Here is a 22,806-nt window from a genome sequence, read left to right as displayed (position 1 = left end):
TCCACCCCTAGCCCCAGGCCACCATTGATCTGTTTTCTGTCTCTGTAGATTTGCCTTTTCTAGAGATTACCCTTTTTTTGGATTATATAAATGGAATCATGTAATAGGTAGTCTTTTGTGCCTGCTCCTTTTACTTGGCATTATGCTCTTGAGGTTCACCCATCCATGTAATAGTAGTTCCTTTTTATTGATGAGTAGGACTTGCTTATATGGATATGCCCATTTTCTTTACCCATTCAGTAGTTCATAGATACATGAATTGAGTCCACTTTTTGGCTGTTATGATTAATGCTGCTTTGAACATTCATATACACGTTTTTATGTGGATATGTGTTTTCAATTCTCTTGGATGTATAACAAAGAATGGAATTGCTGGGCCCTATGTCAACAGTATATTTAGCCTTTTGATGATCTGTCAGATTGTTTCCCAAAGTGGCTGTACCATTTTGTATTCCTATCAGCAGTGCATGAGAGTTACAATTTCCCCACATCCTTGCTAGCAGTTGTTATTATCTGTCTTTTTTATTGCAGCCATTCTAGTGGGTATGAAGTAGTATTTCATTGTGGTTTTGATTTGCATTTCTCTGATAGCTAATGATGTTGAGATCTTTTCATGTACTTATAGACTATTTGTGTATCTTTGGGGAAATGCCTATTCAGACCCTTTGCCCATAATCTCATTTGGGTTGTCTTTTTTTATAATTGAGATACAAGAGTTTTTAAAATATATGATCTAGATACAAGTCCTTTATCTGATATATGATTTGCAAATATTTTCTCCAATTGGTGACTTGTCTTTTCATGTTGTTAGTGGTGTCTTTGAGGGCAAAATGTTTTTAATTTTAATGAAGTCCAATTTATCATTTTTTGTTTTATATATTGTGTGCTTGGTGGCATATCTAAGAGCTCTTTGCCTAACCCTAGATGTTGAAGGTTTTCTACTATGTTTTCTTCTAGAAGTTTGATAGTTTTAGCTTTTTTGTTTAAGTCTACCATCTATTTTGAATTAACATGTGTGTAAAGTGTGAGATAAAGATCTAAATTCTTCCTTTTGCACATAGATATCCAATTGTCCCACCGCCATTTGTTGAAAAGATGATCCTTTATTGAATTGCCTTGGCACCTTTGTCAAAAATTAATTGATCATAAATGTAAATGTTTGTTCCTAGACTCCCAATCCTATTTTATTGATCTGTAAGTTAATCTTTACATGAATAGCCATTGTCTTAGTTACTGTAGCTTTTAGTAAGTTTTGAAATTACAAAGCTCATGTCCTCCAGCTATGTAATTCCTTTTCAAAATTGTTTTGGCTACTTTGAGTCCTTTGCATTTTCATACACAGTTTAGAATCTGCTTGTCAATTTCTGCAAAAAGCTAACAGAATTTTCATAAGCATTGGGTTGAATCGAGTTTCAACGAGGAGACAATTAGAATCTGCTTGTCAATTTCTGCAAAAAGCTAACAGAATTTTCATAAGCATTGGGTTGAATCGAGTTTCAACGAGGAGACAATTGCCATCTAACAATATTGAATCTTTTAATTCATGGATATGAACTGTCTCTTCATTTATTTAGATACTAATTTCTCTCAATAATGTTTTTTGCTTTTCAGTGTACAAATTTTATACATTTTTGTTAAGTTTATTTCTACTGTGTATGGAATACTTTAATTCCTTTATCAGGCTGCTTATTGCTGTTACATAGAAATACAATTGATTTATGAGTATTGAGTTTTGCATCCTGTGATATTGCTAAACACGTTAAATTTAGAGGGATGTGTGTGTGTGTGTGTGTGTGTGTGTGTGTTTGTGTCCCTTGGGATTTTCTACATATAAGATCATGTCTTCTGCAAACAAAGGCAATTTTTACTTCTTTATTTCCAGCCTAGATGAATTTTTTCTTTTTCTTGCCTGTTTGCATGGACTAGAATCTCCTATGCAATGTTGAACACTTTCCCCATCTAAAAAATGCCCATCATATTCTTTTCCTGTCCAAATTCCTCCATCCTGAGTTCAAGCCTGACCTCAATAAAGCCTTCTGCTCAATTTAAAGTGAGCTGTTTTTTGAATGTCTTTTCACTGAGTGTTCTTACATTATAGTTACTTAATGTTATTTTGTATTCTTCATTTAATATCTATTAGTCTTGTTTCCAGAATTTAAGTAGGTAGATTGTCCAAATGTACATAGCTAGTAAGCTGGCAAGGGCTGCATCAGAGCCTGAGTGGTTTCATTACATCTCATAGACTAGGGTCTTCATATCTTGCAAGAGGGCAGAATTGCCTAGATTCCTCATAGGCAGATCTCTCCAGGTATCAGGTATCATCCGTCTCCAAACTTAGCACTCCGCATAGTCCAGGCCACATTTGCACATCGTATTTCCTGCTCTGACATCAGCATTATTCATTGCCTTTCCTTTTCTTTGAGAGTCTTCCGGCCAGAAGTAAAAGAAATGTACTTTTGTTATTGTTTGTTTTATTCCATAGTTTTATTGAAGATTAAATAATTGAACAAAACATAAGTTTCAAAAAATTAGAACCAAGCAATTTAACTGAATAGTTTTGTCCAGATTAATTAAATCTAAGGAATTAACTATTATTTTAGCTATCTTTGAAAATGTAAAATCGACAGGTACTATGTTGCTGGTGAAATTTCTGTTTGCTTCTGTAACATTGACTTCTTTATGTTTGGGAACTGAACATGTGCGTGCACGCACACACACACACTTTACACCATGGTAAAAATAACTTTTTGCTGCTCTATGGAACTTTATGATTATATGTCCCTTTAATAGTTTCTAGCTAGAAAGATGATAGCAAATACCTATCAAAATCCTTTAAGTAATAATCTTATTTCTGACATCTTTACTTATAATGTATTTGATTTATAGTTTTCCATTAAAATGGTTAATACCATTTTAAATAAATAACTCACTTAAAATGTCATTTGTATATATTTTGTCATTCAAATGATACAAGATCATTATAGAAAATCAGAAAAAATTGTCAAACATAATTTAATCACCCTTGAAACCTGGATAATTGTTCTTAAGAACTTTTTCTGCTTGTATGTACAAAAAATAGATGTGTGTACATATTTTTTATAAAGTGGGATTCTTTTTGCATACTATTTTTCAACCTATACTTCTCTGTCTCCAATATACTTTAAACATGTTTTTATGTCAGTAGATACATATACATTATTATTCTTAATGGCCAAATAATATTCCACTGACATGTCATCTTCAGAAGATGAGAAAAATTGTGAAACTTTATTATATTTCTATATATCCTTATCATAAAATATTTACCATATTTTTAGGCTGTTTCCAGAAGGAATAGTTCTGTTAAAGAACCAGTGGATGTATTTGAAATGTACAATTCATTGGCCTGGATTGCAGTTAGAGCTGCTACACAGGTTGGTGTGATTTTTATTTAATCTTTCTTTTTACTGTCATATCAGTATTCTCCCCCCACCAACTATTAAGGCAGCACAGTGTATCCATACAAGAGAAAGGAAATTTCATACTATTTAGGATTTGTGCCAATGATGTTTCTTCGGGAAGATTAGAAATACTCTTTATATGTGCAGTATTTTCCATCTCTATTAGGTAGGCCTAGCTTTGTTTCAACTTTTCTTTAATGAAAATCTTGGCAGATACATGTGTGTACATACTTTACGTTTGGAAAATACCCATAATAGCTAGGTGAGACAGCCTATTTAAGGTGACTTACACATTAATTAAATTGTCAGCAATAAGGATTTGTTTGACTATGATACATACACTTAGATGTTGGAGATCACATATTGTTTTCAGATTATCCTTGTTTTTTCTTCCAATGTATATTGAATATTATTTTGCGAATTTACTGTTTCACATTATTTACCTAATAGATAATCTATAAATCAAAAAGCTTACATTTATGAATTCTAATTGTGCATTAATTTTAGGTCAGTGAAGCTGTCCTGGCAGTTAACCTACTTACTGGAAAGAAGAATGTCAGAACTGATAAAGTTAGCCAGGGGGCATTACCAAATATCCCCGAGTTTGCCACTGTGGATCTTCTATCTTCATACACAGATTATTTGCTTGGTATGTTTGAATGTGTAGGTATTTTATAAAAGCTTGATGTATGTAATGTGTAATCAAGTGTCACAGGTTTAATGGTAACGATATGTGAGGCTTTAACTTAGAGAGGGTAATGGTTTGGAGAACCTCTGGGAGAGGATAGGGGTCTTAGGGCTTCGCTGCCAAAACAAAGGGGCCTCAGCTCACTATGCATGCATACACATGAGTTCCTCAGTCAACTGCTGCATTTCAGATGGAGGGCTCTGTTAAAAATGGTATTTCCTTACATTTGTTTATTTTCAGTTGACACATATCAAATGAGACCTTTTTGGGAATATTTATTTCAAGGAACTTCTCTGATCCTCTAAAATATATACTCACACTCATTCTTATAGAGCTCTCTGTTCTTTTACTCATTTATTTTATTTATGTGTCTGTATGTGTGCATGTGTGTGAAGCACATGTGTGTTTCAGCTCTTTCTCTCATTAAACTATCACCAGCTTCCTGAATGAAGGGACTTTATCTTTTTTATGTGCTGCTCTATCTACAGAAAATTCACACATTGCTTGCACATAGCAGGTGCTCAATATTAATGTTTGTTAAATGAAGAATGAAAGGTTAGCAGAATTTAAACTTCACCTCAGTAATATTTATGTTTTTTTCTTATTTATGACTCCTTTGTTATTAAACTGTAACATAAACCTCTAAGTCAGATCAGCAGTACCGCAATATTTACCACTCATCTATGTATTTGTCCATTCATTCATTTGAAAAATACTTAATTGAATTCTTCTCATGTGTTAAGCACTTGGATAGTTCTAAGAAGCAAGGTACTGGAGTCTTCATGACTGACATTTCAGTAACAGCAGTAACTAATTTTGCTAGGCTCTGGGTGAGCAGTGAGCCAAAGGGAGGGACTGAAAAGGGTTAACTTACTTGATGGAGTTGGGAGTGCTCTTCTTAAAGCCTCTGAAGTAACAATTGCAGGGAGCAGCTTACTCTGCTGAAGCATTGTGTCAACCTTAGCCAAAGAGTTAGTGTCTGGAACCATCCCCTTCCTTGGCTCTTTTCTGAAGAATAGGTGGCCCAGACTATTTTCCAACCTAAAAATGGCTTGCCTGAGATTAAACCATTAGATGGATTTTTTATGCTGAGGCCTTTTGGCTTATTTTCATTGCCTCCATGCCTGGTGGGATTTTGGTTCATCAGATTTCTGTACCATGGCCTGGAACTCAGACCGAGTGCGTGGTCTTCCTTAGAGTCCCCGTTGGTGGGCTCTCTAAGGACACAGAGAGGGCAGCCTGGCAGCCTGGCAGTCAGCAGGGGCTGGTCACCACTCCCTTCATGTGACACTGCTTGGCAGCTCAGCTCTCCCTGGCTCAGAATGCCAGGACTGTAGTAGTCCTTTTAGAAGCATACATTATTGTTTTGTTATAAAGAGAATGCAATATTAATAATGAAGAGATTTTGATTTATACTCTGATCCTGTCAAGCCATTTAATTTCTCTTAGCCTTATTGTCCTACTCTGTAGCCTGAGAGAATCAGATTTACTTAGGGATAGGACTAAAATCTGAAAAATTTAAGTCTAGGATTCCAACTTCCAACATGGCTATTTCTTTTTCATACTGGCCCCTTCTACACATATCTTCTAGAAGATATGTGTACTTTATCCTAGACATTTTTATTATGTTCTATCAGTTTTTAAAGCAGAGATAACAAGTTTTATCTAAAATGCTGTATTAATCAGTTATTGCCAAAATTATGCTGTATACCCAATGACTCTAAAACTCAGTGGCTTGCAACAAGAAAAATTCATTCTTTTACTTGTCTTCTCTGTGTCCTGCTTCAGGCTGAAGGTTGCGTTCAGGTGTACTCCATGTACATTTGCATAAGGCCCAGGCTAAAGAGGATGTGGCTACCTGGGGCATGCTCCTCTCCTGGTATATACCAGAGCAGGACAGCTAAGCCAGATCACAGAAGCACACTCAGGATCTCCCTGCACATCCCTCTCATTGGTCATTCCAAGTCTTACGGCCAAGTCCAATATCAGTGAGGTAGGGAAATGCTCTGCCTGTAGGAAGAGAGAGGGGCTTGAATGTTTGCTGAGTGATAATCCAAGCTGCCACATGCGACAAATTCAATCTATGGCTGGTAGCTACCCAAAAAGAATTCTGAGCTCCTGTATAGAAAGGTATGAAAAAGTGCTGCAGTGATCAACTCATGATGTTACCCCCAGGCACCTGCAATGGGGAACGACGTCCCCTAACCACATGATCTTAGCTGATCTAGTTGAGCAGGTAGCATAATCTCAGCTATGCTGAATACTAGCATTTATGCTTTCCTTTATTACTTCTGTGGTTTTCATAGCATATTCCAATTTTCATTTTCCATTTTTCATTTTGTACCATTAGCACTCCTTTACTCTTTTATCATAATATAGTTTAAAATTACCAAATTTTAAAGTTCAATCCATTTTTCACTCTGCCTTGCCTTGAGAACAATAATTTTGCCCTCCAGTATTTTCCCAGCCGACTGATAATTATTCATGCTGACGATTTCCCTCACTTCAGTATTTGGGTTGGAAGGAGGTACTGCATGCCTTACAAATACCCAGATGGCAGTGAGGTTCATATTATAATGAATTGCTAAAGGGCAGCAACCAAATAATACTTGTCTGATTTTCCTTGCATTAGCATAAATCAGCATATAAGAGGAAACTTCCTCAGTAGTCTTACCTTCACTATCCCTGATCTGTACATGAGATGGTAAACAATATTCATGTTATTGTATGTGCCAGATATTTCTTTCCAAGGGAAAGAGGAGTCACAGAACCCACCAAGGAGGGAGTCTTGCCTTCCATGAGCTTCCAATCATTGAAAATCAGAACAGGCTTATGCCTTGAAGTTATCTAAATGCATTGTTTAAGAAGACCATATTAATGGAGGCAGATTAATATATCTTAAGCTAAAGCTGGACACAGGCAGCATATGAGTTAATTAGGAACTTTTCTTTCTGTAAGAAGTATATTATGGGTCAGATGTAAATGGACCAGAGACAATGGGGTACCAGAGGTAGGGGAAGCACATTTTCTCATCAGAGCAATTGATGCTTAAAGAAGCATGAAGACAGAATAGACTAGTCATGTGTGGAGGGTGGAATATAGATCATCTTGCCAGAACCAGAGAGCAATTGTGTATCTGTAGAACAGTAAAAGAACAGAGTGGTGCAACTGGCCCCATTTATTGAGGTTTGCTCTGCACTGTCCTGTAGGAATAGACCCTGAAATGATGGTATACTGGCAGTATGGGATTCAATCGAAAAAATATTTTATTAGATGTCTACTTTGGGTCCAGTTATATTCAAATATACTCCATCTTTTTGTCTTGATTTTCCTCTGGCCTTAATAAAAAATTCAGCTAGGATAAAAATTATTAAATTCTGAATTAGAAGATATTTTGAATTAAAAGTAACATTTAGAATTAGTGGTCATGGATGCAGCCTCTTATAACTAAATATGCTTAATATATAGAAAAATATCTATGTGTTTTGTGCTAATGTCAGTGAACCTATTGTCAGAATATAAAAAGAGATCTATGAAGCAGAACTGAGAATCATGACTGACCCTTAATATATGCTTTTCCTTTTGAAACAGAAAACTTTCCAGCCTGAAAAAAATATAATCCGTCCCTCCCTCACAGCTTTGCTCCTGGTTCAGAGACATGGGGTCAATGCCAACTAACTAGGGTGTCATTCCTCTACTACTGTCTTGATTTTTGCTATTCCTCTGAGACACAATTCCTTATAATAGGGGAGCCAGGGGGACTCATTTTACATCCTCAAATCCCAAATAATTACACTATTCACATGTGAGAATGGAGATATATTGTTCATGCTAGCACCAGTGATATGTGTGTGTGTGTGCACTCACACTATATCAATTCAGCATATTAATGGTTGAAGCAATTGTGATATGATGAAAACCACTGTCAGTGAAGCTGAGCTGTCCTGGTCCAGTGCCTGCAAGAGTCTAGAGTTTTGCACATCCATCACTGAAATCTGAGAAGGGACAGTACTGTGACCAAGATCAGAGCATACATTCTCCACTCTCTATTGTCACACACTAAGCAGGAAGAGACACTGTTTATTCTAGACAGACTTAACATTGGAAAATTGGGAACAACAAAAAGCATGTGTGAGAAAACATTGCCAAATGAGCACAATGGGATGCTATCCTGAAGACTCAGAGGTAGGTTATTAGGAGACCTTCAAAATCCTTGTGAGGCCCCAAGAAACAATTTCTAGACTGAATGTCCAGAAATGATTAAGCCACACACAACTGGGCTATCAAGGGAACTGGCATGTTTTGTTTTATAAAGTATCTTTATTTGTGCTGCTATAACAAAATATCAAGTCTGAGTAGCTTATAAACAACAGAAATTTATTTCTCACAGATTGGGAGGCTAGAAGTCCAAGACCAAGTCTCCAGCAGATTCAGGGTCTAATGAGGGCTTGCTTTCTGATGCACAGATGGCACCTTCTTGCTGTGTCCTCACGTGGCTGAAGGGCTTAGGGATCTCTCTGGAGCCTCTTTTATAAAGCACTAACCCCATTCATGAGGGCTCCACTGTGAGCTAAGCACCTCCCAAAGGCCTCACCTTCTAATATCATCACATTGGGAGTTAGGATTTCAACATATGAATTTGGGGGAAGACACAAACATTCAGACCATAGCATATGGAAAACTGTAGAAGCATAAAGGAAGCTGTAAAATAAAAAATCTGCCTGCAAAATAGGAAGCCTCTGTTCTGGCTACAGCTTTAAGAGCTACACTGCCTCTGTCAGAATCCATGCCAGCAAAAGAGATGCTTTGAATCCTGTCACCTGCACCACTTAGCACTGTTCCAACTTCAGTTCTTGCGTGAATGCACTGAATTCATTATACTTAATCCCATCCAGGGCCCTAGCTGCAAGGAAATCTTGTAAACATGATTTTTATCTTGGTAACTTCTTCAGTATAGAAAAGCACAATTGGAGCTTAGGAAGGGTGTTGAGTAAACCATCTGGTATATGCACTAATACACTCATACACATTTTTCCCTATGGAAATACAAATAATAATAAATGACTATAACAAATAATAATAATATCACACAATGATATTCTTGCTTTTGTTATTTCAACTTTATATAAGTGTATCTATTGGCAATTTTTTTTCCAAATCAATATATAGCTTCTTTTTTATTGTTGTATAATGATCCTTTATAGACATGCATTATAATTAATTAGTCTCCCTTTGATATTTAGGTTGTTTCCAATCTCTTGTTATTACATAAAATTTTGCTATAAACAGCCATATATATATATATAGATAGATAGATAGATATATGTCCAATAGCTATGCCAGCCTAAATACAAAATTTTACATTATATATGTAATATATCATATTATATATAATTTATAGTTTATATTTGTTATATATATTTATTATACATATACTATAAAATGATAAATGGTAATATCAAACCTCTCATATCAATTAATTTAAATAGACTAAAGTTACCTGTCACCATCATTTTGATCAGAAAAGTATATGTATTGGAAAGCTCTGGTGGCAATACAAGCTTTCCAAAATTCTAAATTTTTACCTAAAACCTGAATTTTATAATTAGCAGCACATACTGTCAATTGTTTCCTTGAAGTCAGGCTTACTATTTTTGTTTTTGAGAAAATGTTTGCCACACCTAAGTCAGAAAACACTTAGTTTGTCTTATCAGTTGTCCTTTCAGGTAAAAATGGTGTTCCATGGGGAAAGAAAGCAGTGTATTCAGCTTGCAGTTCAAACAATCACATGAGCGCCTTTCCTTAAGACAGCCATTGGACTGCTTCAGTGGGCAGCCGAAGTATTCATGTGTGCTTCCCATTTTATCACACAGAATATGCAAAAGATGTGTACTCAGGGTGAGGTAGTTAGTAACATTGATTTTTACTCTTCATCAAGGGCTGGAAGTGAGTGAAGTTGGCTTCTTAATTAACTTATCCATTTTACTCTGAGTGCAAACAACGGAATGCAAGGACTACTAGTACATTTTGGGGTCACTGCCTCCCTAGATTTGTACTAAGGCACAGTTTTATTTGCCACTGCTGTTGCACCATCAGTGCAAATGTCAACATAGTTTTTCCAGGATAAACCAGTGGATTTCATAAACTTATTTAACACTTTGCATATTTCAATTGCACTATTGCCAATCATTCACATAAAAGGAGATCTTCTTTGAATAGTTGGTATTGATACTATTAGACAGATATAAGCAAAACTCCAAGTCCAGCAATGTCTGTAGGTCTGAGCATTCGTAAGGCAAAATTACAATTCTGCAGATGTGTTATTAACTGAGTCTTCATATTTGCAGCTGTATCTTTAATTCAACAAATTATTTTATCATTGGAAAGTGCCATAATTTTGTTTACCGAATTCTAAACCAGAGGTGATTATTACAAATAGGACACTTAGGTCTTAGATCTCAGGAAGTATATTCAGCAATGCATAAGACTTTATTAGTCTCTAGGCTTTTGTGTGCATTTCTCTAACCAACACAATGTGATAACATACTCTATATGATGCTTCACTAGCTTTTTCATTTGGAAAGCTGTAACTTTTTTGGCTTTTAGAATTCACCACATATGTGTTTAAAGTTTTCTATTCCTATTTCTTTAAATTATGAATAGTTGGTCTCAAGGTGTCTCAAATGGCATAATACTCAAAATAAGAAAAAAAGCTGTCATTAGCTATGGATTATTCAAATGAGCAGTTCCCAAATATAACGAATTGCATATTTTAAAAAGATACAATTAATCCAAAAGTATACAACTCAGATAGTATACATTGGTTTTTCTTTTTGAAATTTACATCTTAGTGTCATCCTCTGTCATTGTCAAGCCTCTGCTTGATGGCAGTTGTTTCGGGCGCAGTTCCATGTATCTTATGGTTTGGGTTTTAGCTCTTTCCTGATTTATTGAAAATAAAATTGGTGTTCTTCGTACTTGTTTTCTGTGTTGTTTTGGGATGATTTCCAGGAGGAGAAGGGGACATGCTAATATTATATGAACACAAAAGAGCTTTTAGGATATCATTGATAGACATAAAAATAATGGGAGAAACAAAAAGGTTGATATATATAAGAATTTTGAAGTGAAGAGGAGTGGTTATATGAGACAATACCTTATTTGTTACAGAAGAAAATCAATAAATATATTTTCTAAAACTTATGGTCCAGGAGAGTGCAATAAGGTAATTATTTTAAGAGTCAGAACTAACCATTAAAAGAACTAAAATAGACATGGTTAAAAATGCTTGCCTTCTGGGCTAGGAAAATTTATTTTTGGTCATATGAAAGTAAACCTGTGATCAAAATAAACAGTACACAAAGATATATCATGTCAAACTGGATTATTTCCAGAAGTGCAAATATACCTCAACATTAGAAAATGTATTAAATTAAATCACTACATTTAATGGGTTAAAAGAGAATACCAATAATCAACTAAAAAAGTGCAGAACAATTCAATAAAATTCAACAATGATTCAAGAGTTTAAAACTAAGAACTAAAAATACCCTTAATTTGAAAAAATTAAGGTGGGGAAAATAAACTCCCGGATTTATTCTGTTCAATATTCAAATACTAAAACTGTTCTCTTTCAAAGCAGAAATAAGATTACTATCACCACTTCTATTCAAGTTTGTTCTGTTAAGTTCTATGCTAAACAGTAATAAGGAAAATAATCAAGAAATAAGGGGTACAATTAGTGGGAAACAAGAAAAAAGCTGTCATCAGCTACGGATTATTCAAATGGACAGTTCCCAAAAACTACAGACAAAAAGAACATTTAGCAAGATTGCAGAATGTAAGATTTTATTTCTGTACACCTTTAACAGATAATGCATTTTTAAAAGTTATCATTTACAATGGCAATAAAAACATATAAGGTGTCTTAAAAGGGATTGATCTAACAAAAGTTATAAAACAAAATGATAAAAATTTCTACTGAAAGATAAGAAAGCATACCATGTTTATAGTTAAGAAAGCTCAATATTATCACAAGATGCCAAGTCTTCTCAAAACAATCTACAGATTTATTGTAGCTTCAGTTACAATTTCAGTGGGTTTTATTTTGTGTAATTCGACAAACTGTTTCTAAAATTTATATGGAAGAGCAAAAGACAAGATGGATCAAAAGACTCCTGAAAGAACAACCTAGTAACTCTACTTCCAGGAAATGATGCACATATGCACTAGACAGTAGGTACTCAGATATTCATAGCAGCCTTATTCATAATAAAGACAAAAACACAACCAAGACACCAAAAAATTAGAAACAATTCATATGTCCATCAACAGAAGAACAGGTAAGTGAATTGTGATATATTCATATAATGGAATGTGATACAACAATAAAAAAATTAAGGAATTACACCTACATGCATCAGTCTTGATGAATTTTAAAACATAATGTCAAGTGAAAAAAGAACGTACATGTAAAATGATTTCCCTGCAAAGGTCCAAAATTATAAAATTAGCAATGCATTACTATTGAATGAAATGTAACATATGACTAAAGGGTTGAGGAAAGCAATGGGATTATTAACACGAAATTTGAGATAGTGGTTATTTTTGGGAGATGGGCTCAGGCAGAGAGAAGGAAATGGGATTAGAGAGAGGTTTACAAAGTACTCCAAAGCACTGGGAATATTCTGATTGCTAAACTGTGTGGTCGGTATGTGGCGATTCACTTTATTCAAGAAAACATACATAGGCAATTAACCATAGAAAATCCCATTCATTTTCGCTCCCTTCCTTCCCAGAGACAAGAACTATTTTAACAATATATTGTGTGTGTGTGTGTGTATTTGTACATAAATAATGCAAAATACTGCATTAAGTTTTTCCAACTTTGCACAAATGGTAGTACACGATATATCATCTGGAGCTTGCTTGTTCACTCAGTATATGTTGTCCAGATGTATCCAGAACACTCTTTTCATGCCTATTTAAAAAATAAGAAAACTAAAACTCAGAAAGTCAAAAGCCTAGAGAGGCCTAGGAACAGAAGTGTTCAAGGTCACCCACTAGTAAGTAATACATCTGGAATTTGAACAGAGAACACCACGCTCTATTTTCTCCTTTATATATCTAATCAGTTCATTTTTAATGCCATCCAATGAATAGACTTCTGTTTATTTTTCCAAGTTTCCAATTTTTGGTTGTTATAAGCAATTCTGCCATGAATATCTTGGACAAGACTTCTGGTGCACATAGATGAGTATCTGCATTTTTAATTTTGGTGGATCCTGCCAAATTGTTTTCCCAAGAAGTCATTCTCACAAGAAATGTATGAGCATTCTATTTTGGTTTCCTCATATTATTGCCAGTATTTATTATTTCCAGAATTTAGTGTCTGTCCATTCCTGAGGAATGTGAAATGTTATTTCATTTTAATTTTCAGTTCTCTGATTTTTAGCGATGCTAAATTTTGGCCATTTGTGTTTCCTCTCTGTGTATTGACTTGAAATTCTTTGCCCACTTTTCTACTGGACTGTTTGATTTTTTCTTATTGATTGGTACCAGGTGTTACTCATATTAGAGAAATAATTCATATGTGTTTTAAATATGTTTTCTGTCTATGGGTTATCTTTTAACTCTTTGTCTGGTATCTTTTGTAGTACAAAAAGTACATTTCTAATCAAATGTAGTCCCTTGTGTCATTCTTTCCTTTGTGAGTTGTGCTTTTAATTCATATATGGTTACTTATCAAGGAAAGCATAATATTTATATTACAAACTTTTTTTTTTTTGCTTTCAGATAACTATCAAGTTGTCTTCCAGACTGGCTGTTCATTTTCTTACCACAGTGATGACATGAATGACAACACAGATGCTAGAAAAAAGATTCAGAATAAAGTGGATATTACGTGGATTCTTCTACTGCGTTACTATATTCACCTGCAGAGGATTAATAATATGAGCAAACTTCTAGGTAGGTATGATGTGCTAAGAAAAAACACAGTCCTTTCTGGTTCCTGTTTAAGTCATGTCTCTTGTTTGGAATTATAAAATAACTTTTTACATCTTTCTGGTTGAACTCTCATCAGGAAATGAACATTTCAGGGGTTAACCTGAGATACACAGGTCTTTGGATAGAATGGTGTTTCACTGTAATTAATTTCCTTTGACATCCTATATATTCTATTTCATGTATTTAAGTATGTTACTATAAGGAGACATCCAGAAGCTTCTCAAGACTGCCAAGTGGCCATGGCTCAAAACAGTTAAGAATCAGAATGATCACAATGTAACTAACAGCTTATAAAACAAACAAAAGATTTTGGCTCTAAGGAGAGTGGTCCAGTATCCAGTATGTAACAAAGAAGAAATACATGATTTCTGATAGGATATGTAACTGTGAAGTTAATTTGTTTTGTTTCTGTTTTATCATTGACGCTGTCTAAAGAATATCCAGAAAAACTGGTAAAATCTGCTTCACATCAGTACTTGTGTTAGTGATGATGTATATTACTGTGTTTACCTGTGCCTATGAATTCGGTGACCCAGTGTTGCTCATCAGTGCATCAGAAAAGACAGTTTGACCCTTGTCAGGGCCTAGAGGTGGAGAAGCCAGCAAGGCAAATAGCATGAATCACAGGGTAGTTAAATAGTTATCAGGACTTAGCAGTGGCACAGAAGAGCACTCATACAGGTGTCGTGTGTGAAAGGCGCATCATCACGGGGCAAGGAGTTGATACGTCCTGCCCATATCCCCCCAGCTCACCTCTGAATTCCCCTGCTGGCATTTCCCATGTCAAGCACCCACATTTTACTGCTTTTCTGCTTGGGGCTTTCCCTGAAGCTGCTAGGCTTGCTCAGCTCACAGGCAGGACAGCCAGGGGTGCCAGGGATTCCACACACCCTACAGTGACCTTTCACTAAGGAGGTAGAGATAGGTAAACATTCCAGCCTCCCAGTCCCTTGACGGGCCAATCCTACATGTGTTTTTCAGCATGTCCTCCGCTGGACTGTCCTTGTCCGTAGAGTTGGCCCACACTCACCGCGCTCATCAGGTCTGCTCTCTGTCATGCTTTGCCCATCCTCTCACTTGCGCTCCTGGAGATCACGTTTCCAATCAACTACCTCCACCTAAGTTCTTGCTTTAAGATCTCTTCATGGGGAGAGCCCAAATATGACAGATAGAATATTTTGCATCATTAAGACTTGGAACTTGAGGCAATATCCTGACACGCTTCTGAGATTTTCTTTTGTTCTTGTGGTAAGAAGCAATTCCATTAGTGTTAAGATTAAAAATGGAGGTAGGTCATTGGCACCTATGGGCTGAGGCAGGGTTATACAGGGATAGTGGGTAATGAGCAAATACTGAGACCATCCTGTTATCTGACCTGACTCTAAATTAAGGAATTTTTTCTTCCATAGCATCTCCAAAGCCAAGATCTGGAATTTCTTTGCCAGATGATACACTTTTTACATCGCTTTTCAATGCTAGATTGATTTTGCGTCAAAAAGGAATGCATTTTTTCCTTAAAAGATTCTTACAGCTGTATTCTTCCTCTTGTATTGATGAATTTCCAAAAGAACTATTACAAGGATTGGAAAATCCACATTTTTCAAAAAACAGCTCATCTGACTCATCAGCCAAGGTAAGGTTTTAAAATATTATACGTGTTTTTAAGTCTATAATATATGTAAGAGCTACTTAGAATCCTTGTAACTCTGAAGGAAGCATATTAACCTCAATTCTGGCACAAAGATTCTAGTTCCCTCAGATTTCCTGGGAATGCTCATTTACATTTTACCATATGGAGAGGCCAGCCAAACATCTTGGATTTTTAGGACAGTTCATATTTCAAATGTTCTGTTATACTCTTCTCATAAATCTTCAAAAATGTCTCAGGATATTCTGTATTCCTGCTCATAACAGTATCATCTCTCAGACAGCTGTTTTGCCAAGAAGTTACACAAAATTTTCAGTGTAAGAAAACTAGACTGAGAGTTTCTAAATCTATGCCCAATTTCTGTACCTTTGTTTTAAGTGTGTAATAAAAATAATTCCTTGTGTCTCTTTTGCAGTCATGTGTACCAATAAATAGTAAGTATAACATTTTAAAATAAATTTAGAGTTTGAAAGGGTTTTTTTTGAAAATATCATTAGACTAGACAGACTTTCCCAAAATATGTGCTATAGAAGCTTTTTTAAAGTTACCTACTGAAGAGACATGAAAAGAGAAGCATGAATGAAGATTCTTTTTAAAGCTACTAGGGTCTTGAATTGTATTAATACTTCAATAAACTGCCAAAATGGATAAATCCGGAGACACTGAAAAAGTAAAGGGTTTTATTAACAATAGGAATATGTGTTTGAAATTTGGTACATTCAACAAACATATGCTGAATCCGAACAACACTCTTAGTTGGTGGAGAAAGAGGGTGGGTAAGGCCTAGATAAAGTCCCTGTACAGAGTTTGGTGCAGTGAAGAGAAACACTCATGTGGTGTATAGAAACATTGGTAGAATTAGGACAAAAGAAAATTACAGTACTTTCAAGCTGCTTTTTAAGAGAAAACAGCAAGGTTAACAGCAGAAAGAATGTGAAAGTGTGTAGAACTGATTGGCAAAGGGTAGATGAAAGGGAGAGATAAGAGAGATGATAAAGTAAGAAAGCTCTGGCCATAGGAATGGGAAGGAAGAGATGACCGTAAAAGATACTGTTTATGTGAAGTTGAAAACAAAACAAAACACTTAGAGACCCTCTGGAGATGGAAAGTGAAGAGGAAATGATCAGTCTATTCCACCATTTGGAACTTTTTTCTGTGATCACAAGAGCATGGTAACCCCATTAGCAGTTATAATGGGGGCAGGAGAACAAAAATGTTCATGGAGGAGGCTGGTATACTCTGTTGTGTAGATACAGAGTTTGAGATTCTAGTAGAAAGCTCAGGAAACATAATGTATTGTAAGTTTCCAATGTGTTTGTGAAATGAATGATTCAAGTCATTTGCTTAGAATTCTTTCACAACTAGAGAAAAGGTCACCCATTTATTTTGAATTATCTTGACTTTGGCCTTCACATATAGCACTCTAACTTCTACAATGATTAATTTACCCTTACCAGACATGTCTGTGTTTCTGTTGTCAACTATCCCAGAAAAGTGACCTGAAAAATGTGGCTTATTCCAAGTTGGGAACTTTTGTTTATCTTTTCCTACTGGAAGATAGTAACTTTATGTTTTGAGTAGATAATAATTTTTTTTAAATATTGCTCTTTTGAACAAGAGAGTGGACTTAACTGTTAATAAACTGTGATTTAAAAAGTAGTGGAAACACACTCAGGAGTATTTAAGAATTCCATGAAGGAAGTGATTCTCAGTTAGGTTTTGGAGTTGCCCCCAGGGCAGTGTATTGGAATCCACATGGAGAACTTTTCAAATTACTTCCCAGAAACTGGAGTATTGGGATACCCAATACTCAGCACCCTCATTTTCCCACTCAGATTCTAAATCATTTGAGAAAAAGAAGAGTAAGATGGATTGGCATTGAACAATACCTACCTTTATGAGTCATAAAGTTGATATTGTGGGATATGGTTTGTATTTACTGGTCAATGGTCATCCTAATAGTGAATAGCAAAGTAGACAGGTTTTACTAATCCAGTCATGTATCTTTTTTTTTTTTTTTTTGGTCATTATAGGCCTCCTTAAAATCTGTGGGGACACAGCCCCCTTTAAAAATCTGTCGCCGGAAGGAGCAGACAATATTCATTCCCTGCAAAACATTTGCTCCCAAGAAGAAAGAGCAGGCCTATGCATATCTGAAAATCTTTTTTCCAAAATTCTCTAATGTAGTAACTCTTTCCCTGGGAACGAAGAGGAGGTGCAAGGGCCAGGAAAGTGGTGTTGATGTCTGGCCTTCTGTGGGGAAGGACACAGTAGGAGTGGGACGAGATCATTTCCAGCTAACACCAGATTCTGATTCAGCCCTCCTGGGAAGGAAGACTGCATTTGAGGACTACTGCCACGTGTCCCAGATGCCTCAGGGGTTTTGAAGTAGGGGGAAAAGAATGGGAAGGCTGGGAACTACAGTTTAAATGGATGTGTTCTTGTGAATATTTTATAAGAGTTTGGAAACTAGTATGTGTGACTTCGTAAATACTGTTCTGAAAGGAACTCTGCTGGAGTATTTTAGTATTGAGGCCACCCTATCATTACCTAGTTCCTAAGCTTCATGTTACACATGTATGACCTTGAATACCTGGTGTGTGCATGTGTCATTACTAATGGCAGAAATGTTATCAAAGAGTTGTTTTACCCTGTTTGCTCTTTTTAAAATATATAATTAGTGTAACACTCTCCCAGGATAATCAGCTCTGGAGATCACTGTTACTTGCCTGACAGGTGCAAGCCACCTAATCATGTGCTCGTTTCATGGGGGTAGACAGCTAATGAGCGAGCATAAAGCCTTTTGGAGTTTTTAAAAAAATAAACTCCAAGCTTGGCTGATTTTTATAATAACGTTTTTGAGCCTTTAATCACTCAGGAGGCTATTTCAATCGAACTTTTTCCGTAATTTGATACTTAAACCTGCTTCCCCCCCTCAAAGAAGTAGAGGCCTTTCCAGAATGATCATTGCTGTGTCATGCTTAGCAGTCGTGTGAGTCTGCATGTTGTCAGGTCTATGGAAGCTTTGTGATGGAAAAACAAAGGTGCCAAAAATTACATTAAAAATTTTCCCCAAAGGGGATATAATTACAATTGTACATGGTGACGAGTTACTCATGTTTTAGACTGGGTGCCTGGCACAGTCTGCATATGGTCAAATATCTGACTAGTGCAAAGAGATTTGTTGTTTATACGGACTGCTGCAAACAAGAGTTTTCCTGGTAAGTCTGTTGTTTTCATTCTTTTCAAAGAAGAAATCAAACATATCACAAGTACTCAGTGTATAGCCCATCAATTAGCAATATAATTAATCCATTAGCAAATAGGTGCTATGATTTTTTAAAATAAAGACAAATTAAATGCCTATTTTGATATTGACTTCTGCTACGATTTACCATTATTAGACCGTCATGCTGATAAGCACTGTATTATTGAAATAGTAGATATTTGCTTTCTATTTTCTCTACTTAGCTAGTTACTAATAAGAATTCTTTGCTAAAGTAGTTGTCAGAACCTCTATAAGGCACTCAGATATGAAAAAAGTATGAAAAAATTTTTTAAATCAAGTATTTACCTGATTTTTTGGTGAACTGCCTGACAGAATTAATACTAATTAAGTACTTTAAATGATTAAATCTAGTAATATTGCTCCTTATTCATTTTAGCTATGCTTTTACTATCATAGTGTCAATAAATGAGGATCTAGATTACTTTTAGGACAGTCTCTAGACATTTTTTAAGAAGTTTTCACCCTTAATATTACCTGTCAGTTACGACATATTTTTTCTTTTATCAGTAGACAACTTGAAAGGTCAATGTCTTTATTTCTCTTTTTATTTTGAAGACTTGAATTGACAATCTTGTATCTTGAATAAGCTCAGAAATAATGGGAGGTACAAAGCCTTATAGAAACACCAGGCATTTCTTTCGGTCCACTGACATGTTCCCATTGCTCATCAAGCCTTGGGATAGCTTAGATGTCAGGAGTTTAGTAGCAGAATTGCTTCCCACCTACCATTGCCAAAATCTAAGGAATAACAAGTTAATTTTGAAAATAGCTTGCATTCCATTGAAGAAGGTTGTTTTTAGACTTGAGACATATTATCACAATTATTATCTCTCTGGCTAATCTGTTACTTTGTTGATAGAAATCATGCTTTCCTTTCTTAACTGCCTTAAAAAACAATGTAAATAAAATTTATAAATAGACAATTTTATTCTGCACATTTATGTTTCTTGAAAACTCAAGTTCCATCAAAGAAGCTGGGCCCATATTCACCAAGACTGAACTTACAAATCAGCCACATTCATTTAAAGAGGGAAAGAAAGCAATGGATTTTAACCTTTTAGAGCAAAAAATGTGTCTTATTTTGCATATGGCACTCCAAAAAAATGTTATTGGCAAGTCCATAATAATCACACTCCCAGTATATTCACCAGTGAGTAACCAGAAAAAAATAGATGTTCTTAAAATCTGTGGGGACCTTCAGACTAAAATGATAGCATGGACATTTTCCCCTCTAGATTTCTACTCAGGGAGGCTCACCAATGTGGAAGATATTTGTTGAGTCCACTGGATTTTGAGTCCACCGTATGTTTTTCTGTAGGAAAATCTTCTCTAGGGCAATCACGGCACTTTTAAGGTGTACATCCATAAGATGAGCCAAGAGAATCCCCACAGCTTTCCAGTGTGGCCAATATTGAATGAATTCATTACCACCAATTAAACTGATGGTCATATTTGTTCCCTAGTTATGTCATGACAGTGCTTTACACTCCAGTTCATCATCAGAGCTCCTTGCCAGCCCATCTTGTGGAGACTGGATATCATCAGATATGGCAATACAAGCTTTAAACAAAGAACTTTGCTTTCAATGGTACATTCCTCCCCTGGAGAAACCACCAAAGGAAATCGAACCTATGGTATGTAACATAATGACAAAGCTAAATCTTACATTTAGATATAACTCTTAACTAGGCTGTTATTACTTGAATAGTAGAGAACATCCTCTTATCATGCAGACAAAAATATAAAGCAGTACAGAATATATTGTCCAGTAGGATGGATCTGAAAATAACTAAGAAATCCTGAAAGTCTGAGTCAAGTTGACCATTTTCCATTTTCCATTGTGTCACCATTATACATGACGTTTAGGTTTTTTTTGTAGTTATTTTTTTTATCACATTAAGGAAGTTTTTTTCTACTGCCACTTTGCTAAGAATTTGTATCATGAATCTTTTACTGTATCAAGATGACCTCATGATTTTTCCCTTCTAATAATTGCTTTTTCAATGTTAATCAACATTATCTATCTTTGTTATTAACCTTAATCTTTGTTTTCAACCTTGTTATTTATCTTTAATGTTAAATCAATCTGGAGATAAACTCAAATTGGTCATGATGTAGTAAGTTTACTGGATCCAGCTTGCTAATATTTTATATTGGATTTTTGCCACTGTTTTTAAGAATAATATTGGATGATACATTTTCCTTTTCATATTATCATTGTCAGATATTTTTTTATCAAGTTTTGCTAGGCTCATAAAATGAGTTGATAAATATAATTATGTTAATTATATCTGATGAAGTTTGTGTGAGTTTGGAATAAACTTTTTTCCTCAATCCTCAAATATTTTGTAAGAACTCATCAATAAGGCCATCTGGTCCTAGTGTTTCTTTTGTGCCAAAGTGTAAGACTAGTAATATAATTCTCAGTAGTTGAAGGCATTCTTTAAGCACCTGTACTAGTGTCCTGGTTATCAGAGTTGGTATCAGTTCTGATTGGCCCAATATCTGTTCTAATGGGTTAGTACCTGTGTCAAATAAATTTAAAATATTTTGACTCCATACCAGTTATCCATATTGTTAAATTCTCACTCCAGCTAGTACACTTAGCATCTGTCAACATAGGAAGATGTTACGGAATCATTGGCTATGTTCTCCATGCCTGTGACCAACTTATATTATGATTGAGAATTTTTGTGCCCTTTTAACCTCCTCTGAAACTTTTTATTTGTGATAGATATTATTAAAAAGAAAATTTCTTAGATGGATTGATCTTCAGCATATGTCATAATTTATTTACTTACTTTCAAGGGAAACAACAAATTGATAAAACAGTATATCCATTCAGTGATGGGATTGATACAGAAGGATTAGAGAGTTGGGAAACAGAATGATTACCTAAGCAGCCAGTTTCTAAAAATGAAAAGATATAAAGTTCACTTCACAAAGTCATGGTAATGTCACATCCATATCAGCCTGGGACAGGATGATCTGAGAAGTTCATGCCATGACTGCATCCGTGGCTGATAATTAGTAAAACAAGGTTTCATCCATCAGTGATCATATCTGACGATATGGAAACATGAACTGGTGTCAAACAGAGATTAAAGGGAGAGCATCAACTAACAAATTCTGATTTAGACAGGGTGCTTGAGTGATTTTCTTATGCCACAGGCAAAGACACAGAACATCCAGTTTTCTCATTTCTTAGTTCAGGAGCATTTTTTGCCTTTGATAATAAGTATGTATTGATAAAAGATGTACTTTCTTTTTTTTTTTTGAGAGGGCATCTCTCATATTTATTGATCATATGGTTGTTAACAACAATAAAATTCTGTATAGGGGACTCAATGCACAATCATTAATCAACCCCAAGCCTAATTCTCAACAGTCTCCAATCTTCTGAAGCATAACGAACAAGTTTTTACATGGTGAACAAGTTCTTACATGGTGAACAAGTTCTTACGTAGTGAATAAGTTCTTACATGGTGAACAGTACAAGGGCAGTCATCACAGAAACTTTCGGTTTTGATCACGCATCATGAACTATCAACAATCAGGTCAATTATGATTATTCGTTTGATTTTTATACTTGATATGTGAATCCCACATTTCTCCCTTATTATTATTATTATTATTATTTTAAATAAAATGCTGAAGTGGTAGGTAGATACAAGATAAAGGTAGAAAACATAGTTTAGTGTTGTAAGGGAGCAAAGGTAGATGATCAGGTATG

General features: G+C 35.3%; 1 protein-coding gene across 1 annotated transcript in view; it reads left to right on the top strand.

Annotated features, from left to right (window-relative positions):
* The window catches only part of CFAP54 (cilia and flagella associated protein 54), a 278,386-nt gene that overhangs the window by 213,922 nt on the left and 41,658 nt on the right, over nucleotides 1-22,806 (top strand). Inside the window, exons 60-64 of the mRNA XM_036891466.2 lie at nucleotides 3,318-3,413; nucleotides 3,948-4,089; nucleotides 13,924-14,097; nucleotides 15,546-15,769; nucleotides 20,537-20,707. Of these exons, the coding sequence (XP_036747361.2) occupies nucleotides 3,318-3,413; nucleotides 3,948-4,089; nucleotides 13,924-14,097; nucleotides 15,546-15,769; nucleotides 20,537-20,707 (807 nt within the window). The remainder of the gene's footprint in view (nucleotides 1-3,317; nucleotides 3,414-3,947; nucleotides 4,090-13,923; nucleotides 14,098-15,545; nucleotides 15,770-20,536; nucleotides 20,708-22,806) is intronic.

The sequence above is a fragment of the Manis pentadactyla genome, chromosome 10 (assembly GCF_030020395.1).
Source record: "Manis pentadactyla isolate mManPen7 chromosome 10, mManPen7.hap1, whole genome shotgun sequence".
Classification (NCBI taxonomy): Eukaryota; Metazoa; Chordata; class Mammalia; order Pholidota; family Manidae; genus Manis; species Manis pentadactyla.
Note: the sequence above shows the minus strand (reverse complement) of the source record. Positions and strands in the feature narration are given on the sequence as shown.